Below are 23,617 nucleotides of genomic sequence, written 5' to 3'. Positions count from 1 at the left end.
TGCCTCCGATTGCTCCTTTGGAGGGCGGTGAGTCCTGTGTCTTGGTAATAGCAGGTGCCCCGGGTTTGGCGAGGACAGAAATGTGACTGTCTTAGGGGTCGGCACGGTTAGGAGGTGAGCCCTGCAGGCTGGGCCCCGGCAAGGCTCTCACGCAGCCCTGACTGCCCGCAAGACTACCACCGCTGCCCGGACAGGGAGGCCGGTGGGGCCTGGGGGGCCCAAGGGTACTCACCTCTCTGATGTCTTCGTTGCCCTCCTTGATATTCTCAGTCGCCCCTACAACTAACTGGTGAATGCTGTCGATCTCGGCTTCCTATGGAAGAGGAGAGACAGGTAGACCCGACCACCATCTCCTTCCCCGAGCATCCGGACATCAGGAGCCAGGAGCAGCCGGGGCTTTACAAGCGGGAGCCTGTGGGTCCTCGCCAGGTCCCGAGGGGCAGGCACAGCCCCGTTTTACAAAAGGGAAAGTCAGGGTTCAGACAAGTTTAGTAATTTGCCAAGAGTCACGCAGCAACCACGTGGCAGGACTGGGACCAGAACCCAGTGCCTGCCGCCCTTCCACCCCCAGCTGCTACCTCCTGTGCCACTTGCCGGCCAGAAGGGACAAACGCGAGAGCTGCCAACACGTAGCAGCCACCGCATGCCAGGGGCTTCCCTCTGGTCCCCCCCGCGTATTTATGAAATCCAGAGACACGAGCTTCCAGATGCGTGTGCTTTCAGACGTGCACGCTAGCTTCAGGGGAGCGCTTCGTGTCTCACCATCTGTGTCTCTCTTAAAAAAAAAAAAAAAGAAAGAAAAGAAAACCTAAACCGTAAAAACATCAGCTCCCGTGTACCGAGAGCCTGCCACGAGCTGGAAGTGCATCAGGAACCTCGAGCCCCAGCCCTGAGAGTGCGGGGGGGGGACATCTGCCCAGTCTGAAGAAGGCAGTGTGGCTGGGGTGCCCAGGTCACCTGACACACTGGAAGTCAGGATTGGATCGGAGCCAGTGTGTGTGACCCGACGTGGCCTCTGAGCTCTCCTGCCACGCTGAGCTGTCCCTGGAAGCAAGTCGTGTGCTCTGACAGGGACAGCTCACTTAGCTGTTTTATGGGTCAGGAGGCTGAAGTGACAGCCATCAGGCTTCTAAGTGGAGGCTTAGCACATACACGCTTAAATTGGTCCTTCAATGTAGTTAGAAAGGGTAACTCGTGAACCCGAACTTTCCGTCAGACTGCACATACCTAAATTTACAGCGATTCGACTCTGGTTGTGAGGTTTCGGGCAGGTTTTGTGGGGGCGGGAGGGTCTTAGGCCAACTGGGCCAGTTTAACACAATGCAGCAGAAATGATTTTGACTCTGAAACCGTTCCACGGTCTGTGGATGCTAAAAAGAAGGATAAATTTATCGGGTCCCTAAAAGTTTTGCCAGTTACTGGCCGGACGAGTTTCAGAACTGGAGGCAGGAAGAAATAACATGAAAATCCCCTTCAGAGAACAACCCTATTTCCTGTGTGGACGGGACACCTGAGGTGGCACGGACCTGGCGTTCCGAGAGGGCCAAGTGTGAGCCCTAAGTCATACTGTCGACCCGCCAGGTGTGCTGGGTGCTTCCTGTGGGTTATCTCCGAGCCTCACGACGGTCCTGCGAGGGCCACTCCGTTTGCAGACAGGAAAACTAGCTCAGAGGCACCCGGAAGGAAGATCTACCCAACTCCCTCCTCTGTGGGCATTGGACTCCCACCCAGTCCGGCCTGGGCCAGCCAGCAGTGGGTTAGGTACAGAGAGCTCCCTGCCCCGCACAGAGGCTGCACCGGGGGGTCAGGAGGCCCTCACGTGAGGAGCTGTACGAACCCACGCAGCTCGGGGCACATGGCTGTAGAGATCAGGCAACCTCAGAACAAGCACCCTGATGTCACAGTAGATGTCACAGTAGATTCTTTTTAGCTAAACCTTAAATCGTAATTTTTTTCTTACCTGTTGTAAAACCTTCTCCGTGAATATTTCTTGGAGCCTGGAAATTTCAACCACTCTCCCTTCGATTTGCCTTCATTAAAGAAAAAAAAAATTACATACAACTATTAGTAGGTGGTGGTTCTAGCAGGAGTGTTACACATTTCTAAATGGACCACGTAAGTGAGAAATGGGAGGGGACACCACATCATTCGTGGGGGGGCACCACGTCAGGCTCAGGAAGGAGGAGGCCGGCATTGCACTTCCTGGCTCTCCTCTGAAGTCTCTCGCTTAGGGGGCGCGCTGCACTGCGGAACCAGCCCTCCCCTGCAAGCTGACCCGCGGTACCCCTGCCTCGGAGTCTGCACCCCTGGTTGCAACAGGCAGCCTTCGAATGCTAAGGCCCGTACCCGGCCCGGTAACCACGGTAACGCGGCGGAGACTCAGAACGCCAGCGTGTGCCGACCACTCAACGTCGTTACCGCCCAGGAGGTCGAGGGGCAGGGTGCTGCCACCCAAACCAACTTCCTGGCGAAAGGAAAAGTCCTCCGGTTCTGTCTGAAAACGTGTCTGGGTTCAGCAACCAAGCGTCTGAGCTTCTCGCTGTTTCAGGGCCAGCAAGGGCGCCCCGGGCGTGGGCTGGGGGGTGGCACGGGTCTAGAAATGGGGGCGGCAGGGCCTGAGCCGTGTCGGGGCAGCCGGCCGCCGCTCCTCCCGTGCTTCCGGGTGTGGGAAGGAAAAGTGAGGCGGGCGGGGACTGAATCTCGGAGCAAGGACCGCAAGGCCCACAGAGCGAGGGCAGAGGCCGCAGAGGAGCACAGGTGCCATCAGAGTCCCCGGGGGCTGTGGGTACAGCGTCAGGACGCACTTTCTTTTGGATGAGCCCACAGCACAGCGGGTTTAATTTCCCTGCCAAGGCCCAGGCCTTCCTTCCAGATGCTCCAGACACTCTCGGGGAAACAGGCCCCACCCACGTGCTTCCCCTAGAGGGCGGGCCAGCGATGGCTCACGTGGGCACGGCCACTCTCCTTCCACGCTGCCGACCCCTTTGCTGAGGGGGCAGACGGACCCCAGCGGAGCCATATGCAGGAGGCTGCACCTGGCCAGCCATCCCTCACAAGGCCCGCCCCCTTACCCGGGAGCCATGGAATTAACAGCCCCCACGTGGTGGCACTAACCGTGCAACTTGCGGTCACTGGGAGCCTGGAGGCAGCACAGAGGGGGTGACCTCCCAAGGGCCCGCAGGTTAAGGGGAGTCACTGAAGTTGGGCAGCTGCCCTGACCCCGAATGGCTGAGGGGGGTGCACGTGGCCAGGGCCACAAGGGGATGCCTGGCCATCGAAGTAAATGAAAAGTTCCCAGTTCCTAGAAAAGCTGAGGTCATCAGCTCCTAGGAACCACATACATACCTCACTTCATCGAACAGGCTGTTCATCTCACCAATTAGGCGCTGGTTCTCTTGTTCAAACTGTGAGGAGACAAACACACTAAGGGTGACGTCATACTCAAAAGCAACACGGTCAAAGGCAAGGGTCTAGCAAGGCATCTGCTCGGAAATCTTCGATCTGCCCTCCGAGGGTGGCCACCGAGTCCCTCCTTCTGGCGTGGAGGGATGCGGCATCAGTGTGAAAACATCCCTGTGGCCGGACTTCTCCCTGCCTGTGAGCCGACGTGACACCTGGGAAGGTGCGGGCGGGGCGGGGCGGGTCGCCTGCTGTCCTTCCTGCTGCTCTGTCTCCCTCTGGCACTGTCTTAAGTGGGGCGCTGAGCTCCAGCGGCTCAGCTGAGGGCAGGGCAGTCCCATTTCAGAGCCACGCCTTGGCCAGTCCACCGTGACAGGAACACAGGCCCAGCAGCCCGAAGCGCTGTGTTCCCGGGCTCAGGCTGGCGATCGGGCTTCAGGACTCAGTCTGGGTGAGGGCGCCACCCTGACACCCGGGAGCCCATCGGAGCCGCGTAAACTCGGAGCAGACAGCTGCTGCCCCCACCGTTCCTGCCAACTTGACACCAGCCCCACAAGAGGATGGCACGTCTGAGGGTTCGCCGTGCCGCGGGGCCAGATCTCCTCCTCGCTGCGGGACCCGCAACCCCGCCTTCGGACGCCCACTCCACTGGCCTGAGTGTGTACTCAGCCCCGGGCGGGGGCCCACGTCCCACAGCCCCAGCGCGAACGCCACCTTCTCCGTGACCTGTCCCGGCCCCCGAGCTGGAACTTCTTTCTCCAGTTTCTAACCTTGGCCTAGCACCTTGTGAAACCTCGTGAAGATCTCTCAGGACGTTAGCCATTTTCAGCCCGGTAATAAGCTGTGCATGTCCCAAACTCCCCCTTGACTAGGAGCTGCCTGAGGGTGGGAACGCGTCAAACCCAAGTCCGAGAAGGCCTCACGCGCGTTCTTTCCTTCACATCTACTAAAGCGGCAGTCCTGTCCACAGCTGTTTTCGGAGGCGCGGTCTGCGCCAGGCGCTGTGTGGGGGGACGGGTGGAGGTGAGCTCTGGGCCTCCCAGGCTCTGCGATCCAACCGAGGCTCCAACCAGACTTGCTCAGTGAAACAACAATGGAGGGAAAACAACGGTTAGGGAAGTCACAGCAGACACCGTGCTGAGCAGGTCACGCGCAGGGACTCACGTTCTCCCTGCCCAGTCGCCCCCTGACTTCACAGGGAGGGCATGTGCTGTGCTCACTCTCTGCTCCGTCTGCCCCCCTCCCCTCCCAGCCCCCCCCCCCCAGCCCTCCACGCGGGCACCCTCCCGTCCTGTCTGCCAGTTCACCCGCACCCTTGCTGCATCCATTCCCTCCCTGGTGCCTGTGCTCTGCCCTCATCACCTCTCACTCTCCTCCAATCTGCCCCCCACCCCTCCGTCAGAGTGATCTAAGATGCCAGTCACGTCACACCGCACCAGGCCGGCCCTGTCCGTGGCCCTGTAGATCAGCGCTGAGGCGCAGCCTTCTCCTGCAGCACACTGCCTCACCCCTGCACAGACTAGATGAGAGCTGATGGAGGCCGCCGCGCACCAACCCCCCACCCCGCGGGGGTCTCCGACTGTTTCCTCGAAACCCAGCTGAGCCACCTTCCTAGAGACCAGACGCCCCAAGGCAGGTTTAATCACCTACCATCTCCTGTCCTTTATAATATAAAACTCCCCTGCACTTGATCCATCGCTACACTTCTTGCCCCTGTTGGGGGGCCGTCTTCCCGCCTGGGGAGAGGCTTTCTCCTCTGGCCCCAGCACAATGCAGGGCCTACCACACTGCAGGGCACCGGTTGTCAGTCCCCCTGCTTGTCAAAACACAAAGGGGCCTCCACTGCACCCCAGACCTACTGGGTCAGAAAATGGGTGGGCCGGCACAGTTTCCAGAAGGGCCGGCGGGGGGCGCTCTGCTGGGCCGCCTCAAGCACGGGCAGGATGCTGACACGGTACCAGGACGGCCCTTCTAATTATGAAATCAGGCTATTTAAGGGAATAAAAACTTCACTCTCTTGAGTTTGAAGCTATCAGCCCTGTTAGCTGTCAACTCAACAGTTACTTCAGAGCCCGGTAATTTAAGGAAAAAAACAATTACTTCAGCATGTAGGTGCTCATTTACTTTCACTAATTCTCCCAGGTATTACTCAGGGTTTTTCTCAGGGGGCTGGAATAGGGGGCATTTTCTTATTTTTTTATGACAAAATACGGCCCTGTCCTTTTAAATCCTCAGACCTTTTATGCTTTCTAAACTACTCGTAAGCAAGACTAGGGGTTTGAGGTGGTTTACTGCGGGAATGTCCCCCGGAACAAAGCCCTCTCTGTCCCCTCCCCAGCTCTGGGCATGAGGCACCCACTCCCCCTCTCGGGGTTCTGGGGAGCTGTTACTTCTGAAGGACTCCTGTCAGCAGCAGGATCAGATTCTGGCTCTGATTTCCTTTCAACCTATGGGTTCTTAATGCCACCTGAGAAGTACCCATTGGGGGTGGGGGTGGGGTGGGGGGGAGCAAAGGGGGGCGGAGCAAAAGAAACAAATGCCTCAAGGGATCAAGCGGTGACAGGGCTGAGGGGAGAGTTTGGCGTGGCCGGGACCTTTACGGAAAGCGGCCCCCATTTGGGGGCGGGAGTTACAATGGAGCTGTGTCTTCAAAAACACCACCTGTTTTTCCCATAGCCAGGTGCGAGGGACCCACTTAATGGGGTGTGGCAGGGCTCAGGCAGATCAGGTAATGGCCAGGCCGCTGACAACATTCACCTGTGCCACATTTCAGGGTGGTTTCCGATGCTGTCTTGATGGCCAACCTGTACACCTCACCCCTCCTCTGCAGAGGAAGGCAGGGAGCGGCAGGTGCCGGCCGGCAGGGGCAGTTGGTGGACACGCCCGGGACTTCAGCGAGCCAGCCCCTGTGGCCTCAATGGGAACTCCTGGGGTGACTGACCCCTGGACCAGTCACTGGCTTCTGTCCGGCCTGTCATGTGACAGGGCCTCTTTGTGAACAGACGACGTAGTGATTCTTATCCTTTCCTGCCTGATGCCGAGGGTGGGGAGGGATGATGATGGCTCCTTTACCTTCAAAGCTATATGCCCTTAGGCAGGTAACTTTTCTGTGCCTCTGTCTTTGTCACTAAAATGGGACGGAGACAGTACTTACTAGAGAAAGACGCGCTAATAATGCATGTAAAGTTGCGTACAGAGTGCGTGGCACATACAAAGCCCCCACTAAATGTTAACTATTATTAATCTCCTGGGACTGAGATTCCAGATACGCAAAATGAGTCATGAAATATTCCGAAGGCCCCTTCCACCTCTCTGGTTTCAAATTTTAGAGGGCACTGTGACTTGAGAGGGTTCTGGGGCACTCACACAGCATTCACTGGGGCTCGCCGGCAGCTGGCTGGCGTGGCATCCGTCCCCCAGAGGGACAGGGACCTCACAAGGTGCAGTAGCCAAGGAGGCCTGGTCTCCACAGTCAGCACCAAGGACAGGGGTGGGGGACCACCCCCCCCCCCCCCTCCCCCGGCCCCGGGGAAGACCGGCCTGCCTGTCACAGGGCCCCCTGTTCTGTGAGGCACTAGAATGCGGGACACGAGGCCTGCAGGACAAGGAAGGTGGACAAACAGGGCCCGAGAGGCATGACAGCAGCCAGCCTGTCTGTGTGGGCCTCCTGCCGTGGCTCCTTCCACTCCATACTGTTTGGTCTCCCACCAAAATGCAGTGCTTTCGCTCAACACAGATGGATGTCTGGAGCAAGTTCCCCTGACCGCTCAAGCATGGCGGCAGGCACCACATTTAAAGGCCTAGGACCTGGGAGCTCGCTGTAAAATGGGGCCAGCGACAGTCCCTACCACACGGGGTGGCTACATTAATAAACACTCAAGCGGTCAGGGCCGTACTTGGCATGTGTTGTGTGTTACATGCGTGTTAGGCAGTATTAACTGCCTCATTCCATTTAGAAGTCAGATTTCCAAACAGAGGGCCCCAAAAGGGTTTATTATCTGCTTTAAGGGATACAAATCCACACTGTGAATACACTGTTACAGAAATCCTTTTCTAATCTAATCCTCTTTACTATAGTTTTAAAAAGAAAATCACTCCTACAAAAGGCCTTTGGGTACAAGATGAAGCCACAAGAAGTTGTTTGCATTGCAAAGAGGCAAGAGCAGCTAACTGGACCAAAGACTAGGAACCCACAGGGGCTGGGACCCACAGGGGCTGGGACCCACAGGGGCTCGGCCTAGAGAGCAGTCTGCCCCCACCACCATGGCCCAGGACCTCTCCGGTTCTTCAGATGCGCCTCATCTATGCCAAACGCCTGCGTTCACATGGCTCTGTGACCCTCCCCTCCATCCCCACCGCCACCCCTGTGAACCTGAAACCTCCCCAGGGTGTGGACCTCAGCCCTCGGCTGCGTGGTGCCCAGATTCTACCAACAGTTCTTGCCAGGAGCTGAGTTTGGGCCCAGATCACGAGCCCTGCCAGCCACCCACCTGGTGCTTCCAGCGGCCTACCACAGGGGACGAGGGCTAGGGACACCTTTCATGCAGATTTAGGAACAGAAGTCATGCGCATGGCTTTAAAAATTATCCTAAGGGATACATCAATAAATGCAGGTGGTTTCACTTGAGGCGAGTAAACTGAATGCAGGCTTACAAAGGAGGTATTTTCTCTATGTAACATCAGAAAACAATCTGGTCCCACTCAGCCTGACCGCAAAACATCTGCTTATAGTAACTCAAACGTTAATATACCTGCATCAGGAGTTATAAATGGAAATTCAGTGTGCAAATCACATAACACTCAGCAACCATTTTGGGACACGTAACAACTGCTCCTGTGGGTGAAATAATGAATTAAATTGATATTATAGGGCTTAATTCATTATTTTACCCTGAGGAAAAATTCCAAAACAGTGATTATGAATTATGACCACAATTTGCTACAACACTTTCCAATTTAAAACCAATAGTGTCGTATTTATTTCTCTTCATTTTCAGGCTTGAGCCTGTTAAGTAAGATTTGGGTCAGTCAGCCCGTAAGATGTGGTACTTGGCTGTTGTTCCCAATTACAAGAGAAGTTAAGTGAACACTTAAGAGCTTGCCATGGAAGTTCTGAACGTCACAGCCTTCTGCCCACCCACTGGCAGTAAAACAACACAAATGAGGGAACTCTTGCCGGTTCTGACTGCTTTAGTCACTGAGACTGGGACCCTGAAATAACCCGCATCACTGGGAATGGTCAGTAACATGTTTTTAGACAGCCACTCAGGACAGGACACAGAAGAGGGAACATGGGGCGTCAACAGTCATTATGCACAGAAAAGCTTTATGACGTGAACCTTTCTTCTTCACCTGCATTAGCTCCAACCACATCCCGGACATGTGCAGTGAACGCAGGTGTGCACAGGGACAGAGCCAGCGTCCCAGCGTGGGGGCCACCGCCGGCCGAGCAGACATTACTATGTGCCCCACACTCCGCAAGGCACCCTCTATCCGCTACTGCATTCCCGACCATTCCATGGGGTGCTGATTCTTGCCATCCTGAAGTGCAGGAAGGCTAGTTTTCTTGCCCCAAACTACACAGACAGGAAGTGATAGAGGATTGGTAAGCAACTCTGCCAGGTCCCTGAGCCCACGCTCATTCATCATCTCTCAGTGGGACGGAGCATCAGTGGACGAGGCGCCCCTGCCACGCGCCTTCGTCTGGCCCACCCCACCACGTGCCCGGAGGCTTCCAAAGGTCGCTCATCGGCAAGGTTAACAAACTGCCTATGCTCACCACGACCAACAGGAGAAAGGCAAACTTCTCTGGCAAACAGCTGACTTATTCTAGCTACTTCCTTTATGAAGTATATTCTGCTTACGTACAAATGCATTCATGAAGCAGAGTTACACGTATTTTTTTCTCTAGCAAAGAGATGTGGTCCTGTTACATTATTCGAGGGAAATATTAAGCCATTATTTCCATTAAGAAAATTATTTTGTACAAATTGAAGAAAAAAAGTGAGACTTTAAGAAACTTGCCATCATTTGGCTATAAGAAGGGGGTGTGACCTAATCGTCCTTTACTTTGACTTGTTGGCTTCTCTGCCTCCGCCTGCCTCCCCGTGGAGAGTCCCCAGGGGACGTCCTCGGCCTCTCCCCTCTCTCCCCAGCACGCACAGTTTCACACATCAGCAGTAGGATGCCTCCCACATTCACGTCTCCAGCCTGAGCATCAAGGCCACTGCCCACCAGACACTTGCCCCGGATGTCCCAGAGGCGCCTCGAACACCCCACCCACGGGTCTCAAATGGAATTCAGCCTCCCTGCCCCACCCAGCCGCCTCTCCCTTCTGACTGCCTGCATTGTCTTCCCAAGTCAGAAAGCTCCAGGCTCCTCCTCCTCCCAGCCCAGCCCGGCCCAGCCCAGCTCAGTCCAGTCCCCTGCACCTCTCCTTTCTGTCTCCGCTGCCGCGCCCTGGCCAGCCCCTCATCACCTCCTGACTAACTAGGATCCACGCTGCAGCCTTTCCCCGGCCACCCTCCACTCTCGAGGCCTCTGGCTCCCACATCTGAGTCTGGGGAGCAGTGAGCGCCTACTCAAGGTCAGAGGGTGCACTCTGGAACCCGGGAGAATCTGGAGAATGGCAGGGGCCTGGTGAGCCGTTTGAAGTTGTTTTAGTCCGTTAAGATAGCTATTTTTGTCTGTAATGAACAAAGACAGCCCTGCTGATTATTCCAGACGAAGTACCACACACAGGTTCTGAGGGGACACCCCAAAGAAGTCCCAGGAAAGTCACGGCTAAGAGTACAATCACTGCAATCAGTTTTGTGCTTCGGAGCCCGGACAGGAAACCAGTCAACCTGGGGGGGGGGGGGAATAAATGTGGAACTGTACCGTGTATAAAATACACATCGAGCTGCCACTGCCACCTGCATGACCTTTCACGCTGCTTTCACAGCACTGTCCTCTCTGCACACGCGCAGCTGTGACCCAGGAGCCCGAGCCCTGTCCAGTCCCATCCATCCTGTGCAAGGGAGAGCCTGCCTGTGTCTCCTCACCGCCTGCCACACCGAAGGGGAAAGGCTGAGGGAGCCTGTGAGCACCTGCCTGGCACTGAGATGTTCTAGAACCTCCTGGTCAGCTCACTCAGTCACTAGTGCAAGGGTGAGGGGGCCACAAGTGGGTCAGGCCTGGGGTGGCCAGGTGGCTCAGTCAGTGAAGCGTCCGACTTCAGCTGAGGTCATGATCTCGCGGTCCGTGAGTTCAAGCCCCGCACCGGGCTCTGTGCTGACAGTTCAGAGCCTGGAGCCTGCTTCGGATTCTGTCTCCCCCTCTTTCTATGCCCCTCCCCACTTGCGCTCTCTCGAAAATAAATAATAATAATATAAAAACGAAAAAACAACAACAAACAACAGCAACCACACCAAGTGGGTCAGGCTTGGAGAAGAAACAGGAAGTCTGGAGAGCAAGAAGGTTCTGAGCCAGTTCTCTGCCCTCGGCAGCCAGCGTTCAAGGAACAGGCACGCGCACCTGGCCACCCTCGCGGGGCCCTGCCTGCAGACCCGTGCGTGTGACGTCTCTCAGTGGGCCCGGCGTGGCTCGCTCCTCTGCCAGCCTGTCCGTGTCAGTTTGCCCCGAGGCTCCTACACAGGCTACACTCCCTTACGCGCCCAGATCCCACCGGGGACTCCCGTGAACTATGACACAGGGGAAAAGTGCAGGGCTCAGGGCACAGGACGCGGCTTGCCTGTTCTACTGGCTCGGTGACCGTGGAGGGCTTTAGAGGTTTTGTGCCTTATTCTTTTTCACGTGTACAGAGGGATAATTCCTACTTCACTGGACTGTTATAAAGATCAAGTAAGACAACATGCATACCGGCTTGGCATTTAGGGAGCATTCATAAGTGTACATAATAATAGTAATGACTTAAAGCTTGTATATCTCAGAGTTCTTACTGGTGATCCTGCCTGTCGTTTATACTCATCAAAGGCACTCACCCACCCAAAAACCACTCTAGGCTCTGGGAATATGGCAACGAAAGCGGAAAAGTTCCTGCTCTCGTGGCACTTGTGTTCTAGTGGAGGGATGAGGGAATAAAGTGGGGTACGGGGACAGAGTGGCCGGGGGCTGCCACAGACTGGGTGGCCGGGAAGGCCTCTCTGAGGACGTAACACTTGGGACCTGCAAGACACGAAGACAGCCGTGAAGAGGAAGAGGCTGGCAACGCGAGTGCCTCAGTCGGAGAGGCTCGAGGCTGGGACGCGCCCGGACCCTGTTCTGATGTGACAGGGCTTCGGCTCAGAGCTCTACTTCTCTTCTTCCACAGGCGACTTGGGTTAGAAATGTGTGAACCCATCAGTCATAAGCTCTACCGCTTATTAACAACCGGGGGACCTCGGGCCAGACACTCTACTGATTCTGCCAAAGTTAAAAGGAGATGGTAATGCCCCACCACCTCTGAACACGATCGTGAACAGGACCAGGGAGAAAACGAGCCCTGGAAAAGTTCTGTCCACTGTCAACCACGGTGTGAAGTGAGTTGCTGTCATTTGTCAGGGACAGCCACTGAAAGCACGCCGCGTGGGAACCAGCTTCCCCGCTCTTCAGGCCGAGGACAGCCTTCCGCCAGGGCAGCGCTAGGAAATGTCTGCTCCCAACCACAGACGGCGTATTCCCTTGGGCTCCGTCACGCCAACGTCCAGACGCCCTGTGGGCAGACACTGCTCTCAAGGAGCTGGCGGGGGCTCCTGCCAAACCTGTCAGTTTCCTTTTGAAACTCACCCAGAGCGGACAACCTACAATTGGCAACTGGACCTTAGCAGTCAAGGTGTGACTACATTTTTCAGGCATTACTTCTGCTCTCTCCACGTTAGCATAGCATCGGCAGTTCAAACAATTAAAAAGCAGCACAGAGGTAATTATAAAAGACCCATTTAGTCTGGAGGACTATTTTACCGCAGCTGAAAAGAAATCTAATATTAGTACAATCATTCCAAGGCAATTTCTTCTTTAATTATGCTACGGCAAATTTAAAACTTATGAAAAGCATATGAAGAACTAGGAAATCAGGTGGAAAAGTTGTATCCACAATATGTATTTATAATTTTGAAAACTCGCTGTAACGATCAGGGCAAAGGCGTTCAGGATGACCTCCTACTTGGGGAAACAGTCTTACCAACACTAGTTAACAACACCCGACTGGGCACAGAGCAGCCTTACCATCTGTATTTCTTCTGGGGATAATTCGTCTTCACCTTTGCCGTCTCCCCACGTGCCCAATTCGGGTTGGGATTCAGCCGGAACCTTTTCTGTTAAAGAAACAAAAAAAAAAAGAAGAAGAAGAGGAAGAAGAAAAGAAAGAAAAGAGAAACAGAAGGCAAAATACTTCCTTTTAGACGGTGCTGATGCTGGCTTGGGATGCAGGCACACTGCAAGCATGAGCTCTTACAGCTTGTCCACTCGGTCGTCTGCTGGCTCATACTCGGGCGCTGTACCATGACCCTTCCACAGTGTTTAAGCTTGTGCGTGCATTATGTGCATGTGCGTGTGCCCACGTGTGTGCGCGTGGGCAGAAGGCGCCCCCTGCACAGTCTCAGTGCCACAGTGACTTCAGCAATGGCTGCAAACCAAAGGGCCAGTCTTCAAGTGTGTTTTACCACAAAACACAAGCTCACGCATGCCCTCCCTCTACTGTTTAAACACTGCAATATAAGGGTATTTTCACTAAAAAAAAACGCCAGGACAGGGGTGCCTGGGAGGCTCAGTCGGTTAAGCCTCCTACTTTGGCTCAGGTCACGATCTCGGGGTCTGTGAGTTCGAGCCCCTCGTCGGGCTCTGTGCTGACAGCTCAGAGCCTGGAGCCTGCTTCAGATCCTGTGTCTCCCTCTCTCTGACCCTCCCCCCATTCATGCTCTGTCTCTGTCTCAAAAATAAATTAACGTTAAAAAGTTAAAGAAAAGGGGCGCCTGGGTGGCGCAGTCGGTTAAGCGTCCGACTTCAGCCAGGTCACGATCTCGCGGTCCGTGAGTTCGAGCCCCGCGTCGGGCTCTGCGCTGATGGCTCAGAGCCTGGAGCCTGTTTCCGATTCTGTGTCTCCCTCTCTCTCTGCCCCTCCCCCGTTCATGCTCTGTCTCTCTCTGTCCCAAAAATAAATAAACGTTGAAAAAAAAAAAAAAAAGTTAAAGAAAAAACAAAAACGCCAAGCCAGGACCTACCACTCCCTAATCCTATTCCTCCCCCAGAAGGAACCACTGTTAGCATTTGGTGTGGCCTCACAGACCTTACTTAACCAGTGTGTTCGCATACAAACACCTATGTAATTCTCTGCACCACCCCCCCCCCCACTTCAATCCAGTGTGTGTACACAGTGGCTTATAAAACTTGCCGTGTAGGACTTCACTGTATTTGGGAGATTATCCCGAATCCGTCACATAGATCTGCCTCATTCTCTTGAAATGCTGCAGGATATTCCACTGCAAGGATACATGGTTCTTCACGTCCCGTCACCCCACGGATAACCCTTCGCTCATCTGGATCTCTCCGTGGTACAATCGCTCCGTGTGCCAGTCTGTACTTGGAGGCTCCGGGTGTACCCCGGGAACGGATGCCTGCGCATCAACTGTTGCTGACTGGACCTTTTAGAGAACTTTTTAACTGCAATCACAAATGCGTGATGGATGCTTGATGAAGTGCACCAATGGCTCGGGCTCCTAGGAAGGGCTGCACCAGCACGTTAGAGAGGCCCGCGAGGTCAAAAGGGGTGTGCAGTGGGAACAGGGCAGTGGACGGAAGTGACCCATCCTTGATGGAGACTGTAATGGGGTCTTTTTTTTTTTTAAGTTAATTTACTTATTTTATGAGAGAGCTAGCAGAGGACGGGCAAAGAGAGGGAGCGAGAGAATCCCAAGCAGGCTCCATCCACGCTGTCCATGCAGAGCCCGACATGGGGCTCGATCTCATGAACCGTGACCTCACGACCTGAGCAGCAACCAAGAGTCGAATGCTGAACTGACTGAGCCACCCAGGCGCCCTGTGGGGTCTCTCTTTCTAAAGATGAGTGTGTCTGGTGTCTCGGCGGTGCCTCTAGGCTCGTGAGCCTGGCGCTGGGTACGGCTTCTTTTTGTTTCCTCCCTCAACCTCAGTAACTTTCCCATAGCTGGTCTCGGCCCCGTGAGATGCGCGAAAGTCCAGAGTGTTGGTTTTGAGACTATGATACGGGAAAGGAATGTGTGATAGCACCAATTTAGGTATTATTATTCCAGATACATCATCACAAAAAGCCTCCATGTATCCAGAACATTGTGCACGTTTAAAAAAAAAAATGGCTGTTTTTGCCAGAACTGTATTTATAAAGTTTATATATGATGTATATATACTAAATATACATGTAAATATAATAAACGTGGAGGATTTATACATAAAACGTAGGCTGAAAGCACCTTTAGAAACTGGCGGGTGTTTTTCTGAGAGGCCATCTTCAGGCAGGAACCTCTGCACATTTCACTCCCCCCACCCCCACCCCAAGGGCCCTGTGTTTCCTGCTTGTCCTCGTTATGGGAGCCGAGTCAAGCTTCTCCTCTGATGTTGCTTCCGGAGAAGAACACCAAGATGAGAAGCGTCTGTTCACATCAGGAGCTCTGAGCTGGAACACAGAATTTGCTAAGAGGACGCGCACTCTACAACATGCTCACACGGACAGCCACCGGGGGCCACCCTGACCTGCTGTCACAAAAGCTGGCCTGAAGCACGGTGCTCTTCACGCCGTCCTCGATGCAGACCTCCAGTGGCCCGGCCCCAAGACTCACGTGCAAGCTCTCGGCCCAACAGGCCCTCGACACGGCCCAGCCTCAGTCCCCACAGAACCCTCCCCTGTGCACACGCTGCACTAACCGCGTCCCACACGGGTCCATGCTTTCTGGCCTCGAGTATTTCACATGCCGTTCCCTCTGCCTAGGATAAAGCTTCCATTTTCGGTCCAGACTCATTTCTCAGGACACTGCCTCCTGAAGTCCCCTCTGAGTGGACCCTGTTCTTCCCACCTGTGCCCTCTCTCAGGGCACGCGTCACTTTCTCAGGGGCTGGAAGCTGGTCACTCCCGTCAATCAATTGTGAGTTCCCTGAAGGCAGGAACCAGAGCTCATTTGAGAAGTGCAGGCAGTATTCACAAATAGCCACACCCATCTTAGCACCAGGGGAAACCGATGTGAGCAAACAAATTACAAATGGGTATGTCAAAGTCTCATCCTGGCACAGTAAGAATATGGAAGAGGCCTGAACCTCAGACGTGGACGGAAGGTCTGCCTGACCACAGAGGTCCCCGATACTCCAGACTAAATAAAAAGTCACAAAGCTAGTGGCTTTTTAAAAGTCGGGAGTGTGGCAAGCAAGAAGGCACCCTCTGCCTAGAACTACACCGCCTAGTCCTACACTAAAGTATTATTGAGAATACAGCTCATGTTTCAGAGGAGAAATGAAACACCGAAAAGATGAGACAAAAAGATTCCCTGTCGCCCGAACCTAAAAAGCCCTTCTTCTACCTGTAGATCCACTTAGTATGACGTCCATGGGCAGATGTGTGGGCCCTAAGTGGGGACAGTTGGGGGAACAAGAATGACCCCCCCCCCCAGCATCAAGGTCGGGATGGAGATGAAATGTCACGGGCCTCCAGACAACAGGGCCGCACAGAGGTGGGCACGGCTTGTCCCCTTCCCCACGGGCTCTCGGGGTGGGGTGGAGGGGATGCAAGCCTGGGGCTCCACGTGACCCCTCCCCATGACTCCCAAGCGTCTCCAGGCCTGAGGCTCTCCCCGAGTTCTAGGCTCACTCCCACAACGGGCAGTTTCCACCTGAAAATCCACCAGCCGGCTCAGACCTAGCATGCGTAGACGAGAATCCTGGTGTCGCCCTCTCCCCCAGCCTCCCACCCCCACCCCCCGCTCTTCCCAGTCTTGCTGTCAGACTCCTCTTCCTCCCTCTCTCCTCCCTGCAGTCCCCCCACCCTGCTGTTCAAGCCCCCGGCCTTGGTGCTCTGTCCCTCACATGTCCCATCCCACCTACTCACTCGTCTGCAGCTGCAAACTACGGCTGGAATTGGAGCATTCCTCCCGCCCACCACCTCGTCTCCACCACTGCCCTGACACGCACCTGTCACCCAGCGCCCACATCGCAATCTGTCCGGACAGGCCCACAGCGGCCACCTCTTCCTCGCTCCGTCCCACTCCATGCGGCAGAGAGGCTTGGACCGCGTGCCGGACCTGCCATCCTCAGCCTGAACACGTCCAGACACAGAATCAGAGGGAAACCTTCACTGCGGCCCGGACGGCCTGTCCACGCGGCTTCTGCCTCCGTCTTGTCTCCTCCTGTGCCTCCCCACCGTGCGTGTGTGCGTGTGCTTCCATGTGCCGGGCCCCCTTTCCCCCTCGACCCTTCCGCTGGCTGGATCCTCTGCCTGGACAGCTTCCACCTGAACGAAGGCTCTGATTTCGCCACATCCTTGTCCATGCTCGTTATCACAGGCATACCTTGGACTTCACCTTGGACTCGGACTTCACTTTCGTGCACTGCGCTGGTTTTCCAAATGCAAGGTGGGCGGCAACCCCGCGTCAAGCCAGAGTGTTGGCACCATTTTTCCAACAGCATTTGTTTACTTCGTGTCTCTGTGTCGCATTTTGGTAATTCTCACAGTATCTCAAACCGTTTCATGATTACTGCACCTGTTAGGGTGATCTGTGATCGGTGACTATGACTCACTGAAAGCTCACGTGACAGCATTTTTTTTAGCAGTATTTTTTTTATTATTTTTTATTTTTTTGGCAGTATTTTTTGATGAAGGTATGCACACTGTCCTTTTACGCGTATGCTGCTGCACACAGAACAGACCCCACAAAGTGTACGCATGACTTTCATACGCACTGGGAAGCCAACAGTTTCCTCTGACTCCCTTCCGTGTGGTGGTCTGGAACCGACTCCACGGCGACTCTGAGGTGTGCCTGTATCTGCGTAGTCGTCCTGGTGGGTGTGAGATGGCATCTCGTTGTGGTTTTGATGTCCATTTCCCTGAGGACCAACGATGTGCATCTTTTCATGTGCATTGGCCACCTGTATGTCTTCCTTGGAGAAATTTCTGTTCAGATCCTCTGCCCGCTTTTAATTAATCATCTTGTTGTTGGGTCTAAAGCATCCTTTGTACATTCTGGACGCAGACCCTTTATCAGGTGTGGGATCCACACACACCTGCTCCCACTCTATGGGCGATCTTTTCACTTTCTAGCTTTACTGCCCGTCGAAGCAGCAGAAAAGGGTTTCACTTTGACGAGAGCCCATTTGTTCAGCTTTTCCTGTTGCCACTTGTGCTTTGGGTGTCCTGTCCTCAGTAATCCTTGGTCAGATCTGAGGTCGGGAAGATTCAGCCCAAAGAGCTTTTAGGTCCCAGATCCGTTTAGGTTTTGGTCTGTTTTGAGTTAACTTTTGTATAAGGTGAGGTTAAGTGTGGAGCCGCCCTTGTGCGTGTGGTTGTCCCCTGCTCCCGGCACCACCTGAAGGGACTGCTCCCGCCCCAGTGAGGCGTCTTGGCCCGCCTGTCGGAAATCGGCTGGCCGCACATACACGGTTTTAGTTCTGGACTCTCAGTTCAATCCCGCTGCTCTGTACACCTATCCTATACGTACCCTGTGTTACTGCTGCTGTTGTGAGTTCTGAAGTTGGGAAGTGTGAGTCCTCTTACGTGTTCCTTTTCAAGGCTGTTCTGGCTATCTTGAGTTCCTCGTACATCCCTCATGGATTTCAGAATCGACCTGTTCATTTCTACAGAGAAGCCAGCTGGCACTCTGATGAAGAATGCACTAAAACTGTAGATCAATTTGGGGTATATTGACACGGTCTTGGGAAGTTTTTCCATTTATTTGGGTCATCTTTAATTTCTTTCAACAATGTTTTATAATTTTCAAAGTAGAAGTTTTACACTGTGGCTGAATTTACTCCCTAAGTACTTTATTCCTTTTGATGCTATAAGAGAATTGTTGCCTCTTAAATTTCATTTTCAGATTGTTCACTGAGAATATATAAAAATTAAACTGATTTTTGTGTATTGGTTTTGTATCCTGCAACCTGGACAAACCAATTTACTACTTTATTTTGGTAGATGCCTTAAAATTTTCTGTATACAAGATCAGGTAGCTGGTGAATAGAAAAAACTCCCTTCCTAATCTACATTTTAATTTCATTTGGTATCTGGGCAAATCTAATTGACACCCAGTGCTAAATCTGAAGGAAGGATACAGCCCAGTCCTTGGTGTTGAGCAATAGATCCACACGCTAATGTAAGATGTGCGGTTTGGTGAGCTAGCTCACATAATGCTCACAACAAACCACGGCTACACGGTACCACGAGAAAGTGCAGACTCAGAGTTTAAATAAATTGTCCAGGTCATAGCCCAGGACAGAGGCCAGGCTGTGAAACCAGCCTAGTCTGTAAGCCCTTCCATGACACCATGCTGCAGCCATGTTTTTTTCTCTTCCCCTGCAAACAGGAACTAGACAAAGGTGGGCTACAGTATGCTAACAGCTTTCTTTTGGCAAAAAACAATACGAAGTATTTAGAAATCTGTTATATACGCAGGGATTTATACATACAGTACATTGTGTACATTTTTAATAAGAGCCAGTTCAGATATTATTATTCCTTGGGATTCCATGTAACCAAGGAAGAGAGGCCTGCATAACAAGCATCACCAAATGACCTTGAAGGGAAGGGTGGCCTGTGGAGTTGAGGGGACAGTGAGGCTGAGCCAGCAGAAGCAGGCAGGTGCCAGGCTGAAGGGGAAAAGGCAGGAGAGGACTGGCCACAGGGCAGCTCAGAAAGACATCCCAGGACCAAGACGGGAGTGGGGGAGTGTCTCAACACACAAGGAGAGCAGTAAGCAAAGGCAGCACCAATGACAACCTCACACCCTCCCCCCTGTACCCCTGAAAGGTAGGTATCATCACTCCCATTTTAAAGATGGGGGAGCTGGTGGGGCACCTGGATGGCTCAGTCGGTTAAGGGTCCTACTTCAGTTCGGGTCATGATCTCACAGTTCGTGGGTTTGAGCCCCGCGTCGGGCTCTGTGCTGAAAGCTCAGAGCCTGGAACCTGCTCTGGATTCTGTGTCTTCCTCTCTCTCTGCCCCTCCCCCACTCACGCCCTGTCTCTCTGTCTCTCAAAAATAAATAAACGTTAAAAAAAATTATTTTATCTTTTTTTTTTAATTTTTTTTTAACATTTATTTATTTTTGAGACAGAGAGAGACAGAGCATGAACGGGGGAGGGGCAGAGAAAGAGGGAGACACAGAATCTGAAACAGGCTCTAGGCTCTGAGCTGTCAGCACAGAGCCCGACGTGGGGCTCAAACTCACGAACCGTGAGATCATGACCTGAGCCGAAGTCGGACACTCAACCGACTGAGCCACCCAGGCGCCCTAAAAAAAATTATTTTTTTAAATGGGGGAGCTGGTGCCCAGAAGTGTCAGTAGGTGTTGGAGCTGGGATCACGATGCCCCAGAAGAGACAGTCTTCAAACCGTTCTGGGTCCTAAGCAGGGGTCAGAAGCTAAACTGGAGAGTTTTCCCATTTTAATATATGGTGGGCTAATAACTCGTGATAACTTGTGATTATAAAACAAAAAATGCTGACTTTACAATAAAAATATAAACTGTGAGGGAGTGTTCTTTTACTCTGACCGTTTACTTTCTACTGCCCAGAGGCATTAGTTCCTTTTACATGAGGAAACACTTCCACAGCAACTAAAGGCAATCAGCCTTTCAAATCACCTCCCTCCCTCCCCGTCTTCCTCCGCTTTCTTCAACGAAGACTTACTGACTTCCTCGGTGTCAGGCACTGTTCTGGGTGCCAGCGTGAGAACAGTGAACAAAACACAGACATTCCTGTCCTCGTGGGAGCTACGTTTTAGTAGGAGAGACAGGTCCTGAAGAACATAAATGACTGCAACAAACAGAAGGCTAGCGGTACGTGCCGGGGAGAAGGATAAAGCAGGGAAGACGGGAGGTGCTGGGAGGCCTCGGTCCTTCATCTTCCCTTTACCCATCCTCCTTTTGGGGGGACCCGAGCCTCAGGGGATCGGTGCTGCCTACAGACCTGTCCCCTGAGCTCTAGACTCATAAACCCAACTCCCGACCAACCTCTCTGCCAAGCATCTCAAAGTCAACGAGCCCCACACTGAGCTCCTGATCAAACCCATCTCCGCATCTCAGGGAAGGACAGCAAACCTCTCCCTCGTCAAAACCGCCACAGCCTTCCTCCACCCCTCCTGCCTCTCACGTCTACGTACAGGAAGCGATTTCTGTGGCTCTACTTTCAGAACGAACCCAGAACTCCACCACGTCCCCCCACTCCCCTGCCACCATGTGTGTGTGCTCACCAGTACCTTGTTCCGGGTGATTGCGGCAGGCTCTTAACGTCACTGTTTCTCTTCAACAGAGCAACCACAGGGGCCCTGCTCACACCGGGTTTGACAGTGCTCTGTGCAAACCTCCCCACAGCTTCCCACCTCCTTCAGAGTCAAACCCACAGTCCCCAGGGCACTTGGGTGGCCCAGGCAGTTGAGTGTCCGACGTCGGCTCAGGTCGTAATCTCACGGTTTGTGAGTTCGAGCCCCACGTCAGGCTCTGTGCTGACAGCCCAGAGCCTGGAGACTGCTTTGGATTTCATTTCTCCCTCCCTCTCTGCGCCTCCCCTGCTCACGCTGTCTCTCTCTCAAAAATAAACGAACATTAAAAAAAAAAAATTAAGAAAAAAAAACGTAACACAGTCCTCGACTCCGTGACTTTGGTGCCCGGGTATTTCCCGGCTGGGTGGCCCCCTGCCCTCTCCCTTGCTCTCCAGCCTCCAGGCTGCTCCCCCACCACGAGGCAGGCCCCCGTCTCGGGGCCTCTGCACTTCCAATGTCCTCTGCCTGTGACACTCTCCCCCCAGGAGACACGGGGCTCGCTCCTCACTGCCCTTGGGTCTCTACTGAAATAGCAAGGTCTCTAACCTCTCTGACAGGCCCAATCTCTCCTGTTACCCGGCTCTGCGAGGGCAGACTGGCTGCATCTCTTCACGTGAGATCTACCCTCAGCTGGGCCCCAAGAATCTGCACTGGCTTCTCCCCACTCTCGTCAGCCCCAACAATACTTCTTGAATGAATGAATGATTAAACGAGTATGCCGTGTCTGGTTTGAGTAAATGCAAACACGGTATCCCTGTGTATTGTCTTAGGAAGGGCAGGCCCCGTTAGTTCACGCGTGATGTCGGGGCTCTCCCTCGTTAGGGACCAGTGGACACGGAGGTGTGCAAAGCCTCTGGCCCTCGGGGTCAAGGCAGCCACCAGAGAGGACGGGCTCGGGCTCTACAAAGAGTGACTCAGGTGCTGCCCCTTCCTTGGTTTCTCGGTTTCCTCACACATACATGACGACAGCACCACCTCAAAGACCCAAGGAGACTCGACCTGTTGATGCCCCAGCAGGAACCCAGCACAGTGAAGGGGCTGGCAAGACACCAGTCTCCCTGCCCCCCGACACGGTTCCCAACCACGGAAAGGGCCTCCGGCATCTTTCAGGCGCTCATTCCTACGCTGCATTCTGAATCCCCTCTCTTGTCAAAAGCAGGGAATAAATCAGATGGGGAGGCATATAAATCCTGGGTGCACCATTTATGAGCTTTTCAGTTTCCCAGCCTCTCGGAGCCTTTCAGAAGCCTCATCTGAGAAACAGGTCCATGAAACGCATTCCAGAGGCCTGCTCTAAGGGTGGCGGTGATGTCCGTAAAGATTCAGGGCAGTGCCTGGCATCTGGGAGACGTGCGGTAAATGAGAGCCACTGTGACAATACGGAAGAGGGGACTGGCTCTCAGCCCCTGGATCACCAGCATCCCGGGATTCACGCAAAGAAAATTCCACGGCCGCCACACCTGAGATACAGCAAACCAGGCACACGCTGTCCACACACGGCGGCCAGGCAGGGTCACCGCTAACAGTATGCCGAGATCACGGGGACGGCGCAGCACGTGGGTGCCGGGGCCCCTGAGACTGCCGTGCACTATTCCTCGGGCAGAGAGCTCTTCTTTTCTTCCTGGTTCTCAGTCTCCAGTCCCCACCCTCGTGGTGCACCACAACTCAGGCCCCTTCCCCGGACCCCGCCAGCTCCCAGGTGACTGCAGCAGCCCCCTGTGCCGGCCCGACAGTCACTAGCTCCAACCGGGACAGAAGAGAGCTGGCCCTTCTGTGTTTCCCTCGCTTTATGCAAATGCAAACACCACCAGCTGTCTAGGACTGTGTTCCTTCTTTGTCTGCTTTGTATTTGTGCCAACGTGTCATAAGGAAGATTCTGATGCATACCTGGATATTCTTCAGTGACAGATTTTTCTTCAGAGTCTTGCGAAGGACTCCGTGAAACTTTCTCAGAAGACACGGATGCCCTGGTCTTTGTCCTTGGTTCCGGTTCCAGCTTAGATCTAAATAAATAATTAGCAATCACATAAGTTGCTTCTACAAGATTCTGTCCTGACAACACAGGCAGTCACACGTGACCCCCGCACACTTCTTCTGTGCTCTCCGCCAGAGAGCAGAGTTGCTAACCAGCGGCCATCCCAATGCACCTCCCGCGGGACACTCACTACAAGGTGCCAGCGTCACTGCCTGCACGGGGTGGGGGTGGGGGGGGCGAGTGCAGTCAACAGACGAAGGAGAGAACGCACAACCCTGCCCCACAGACCGACACCACACCCAACAGCTGCGTGGCAAAAGCTGACTGTTCAATCCAGGAGCTGGCTGTCTCCCACCAATGCAAAAGTGTGGCTAAATACATACACATGCACACACGGGCACACACGTTATGTAGTACGTGTAAGTAATTCTTAGAAGAGTTAACTATAAAAGCACAAGTCTTTAAATATCCACCGGATGGAAGCGACTGGTCTCAGGAGCCACGGCCTCTGCACGTGGCAGCCGCCCCAGGGCTTCCCCTGTGGCCGCACGGCCTCACCCGGGGGCCAGGCTTCATCGCACTCACCCAGAGAGGCCTTCTCCGACCCTGTGATCTCAGACAGGCTCCCCCACGTCCCCCCTGTGCCACAGCCCTTGTCTTCACAGCGGCCACCGGTCTGGAATGGCCCAGTTCATTTGTTTACTGCCTGCCCCACTCCCCAGGGGTGTGTGCTCTCGGAGCAGGGGTCTGGGCCGTAAGCCGTGGTTGCTTCACAG

The 23,617-nt window shown here is 53.9% G+C and overlaps 1 protein-coding gene across 2 annotated transcripts in view; it reads right to left on the bottom strand.

The window, feature by feature from the left end:
• STX18 (syntaxin 18) overlaps positions 1–23,617 on the bottom strand; it is a 121,777-nt gene that overhangs the window by 1,460 nt on the left and 96,700 nt on the right. For both annotated transcript variants that reach the window (XM_047090782.1, XM_047090784.1), the window contains 5 exons: positions 22,754–22,869; positions 12,604–12,692; positions 3,346–3,404; positions 1,961–2,030; positions 233–313 (listed from right to left, as the gene is read on the bottom strand). In XM_047090782.1, coding sequence (XP_046946738.1) covers positions 233–313; positions 1,961–2,030; positions 3,346–3,404; positions 12,604–12,692; positions 22,754–22,869 — 415 coding nt within the window. The remainder of the gene's footprint in view (positions 1–232; positions 314–1,960; positions 2,031–3,345; positions 3,405–12,603; positions 12,693–22,753; positions 22,870–23,617) is intronic.

This window comes from Lynx rufus, unplaced genomic scaffold (assembly GCF_022079265.1).
Source record: "Lynx rufus isolate CCGP_SWC_20201006 ecotype Redwood Valley unplaced genomic scaffold, mLynRuf1.p SCAF_3, whole genome shotgun sequence".
Taxonomy (NCBI): domain Eukaryota; kingdom Metazoa; phylum Chordata; class Mammalia; order Carnivora; family Felidae; genus Lynx; species Lynx rufus.
This window is presented reverse-complemented; position numbering and strand designations above follow the sequence as displayed.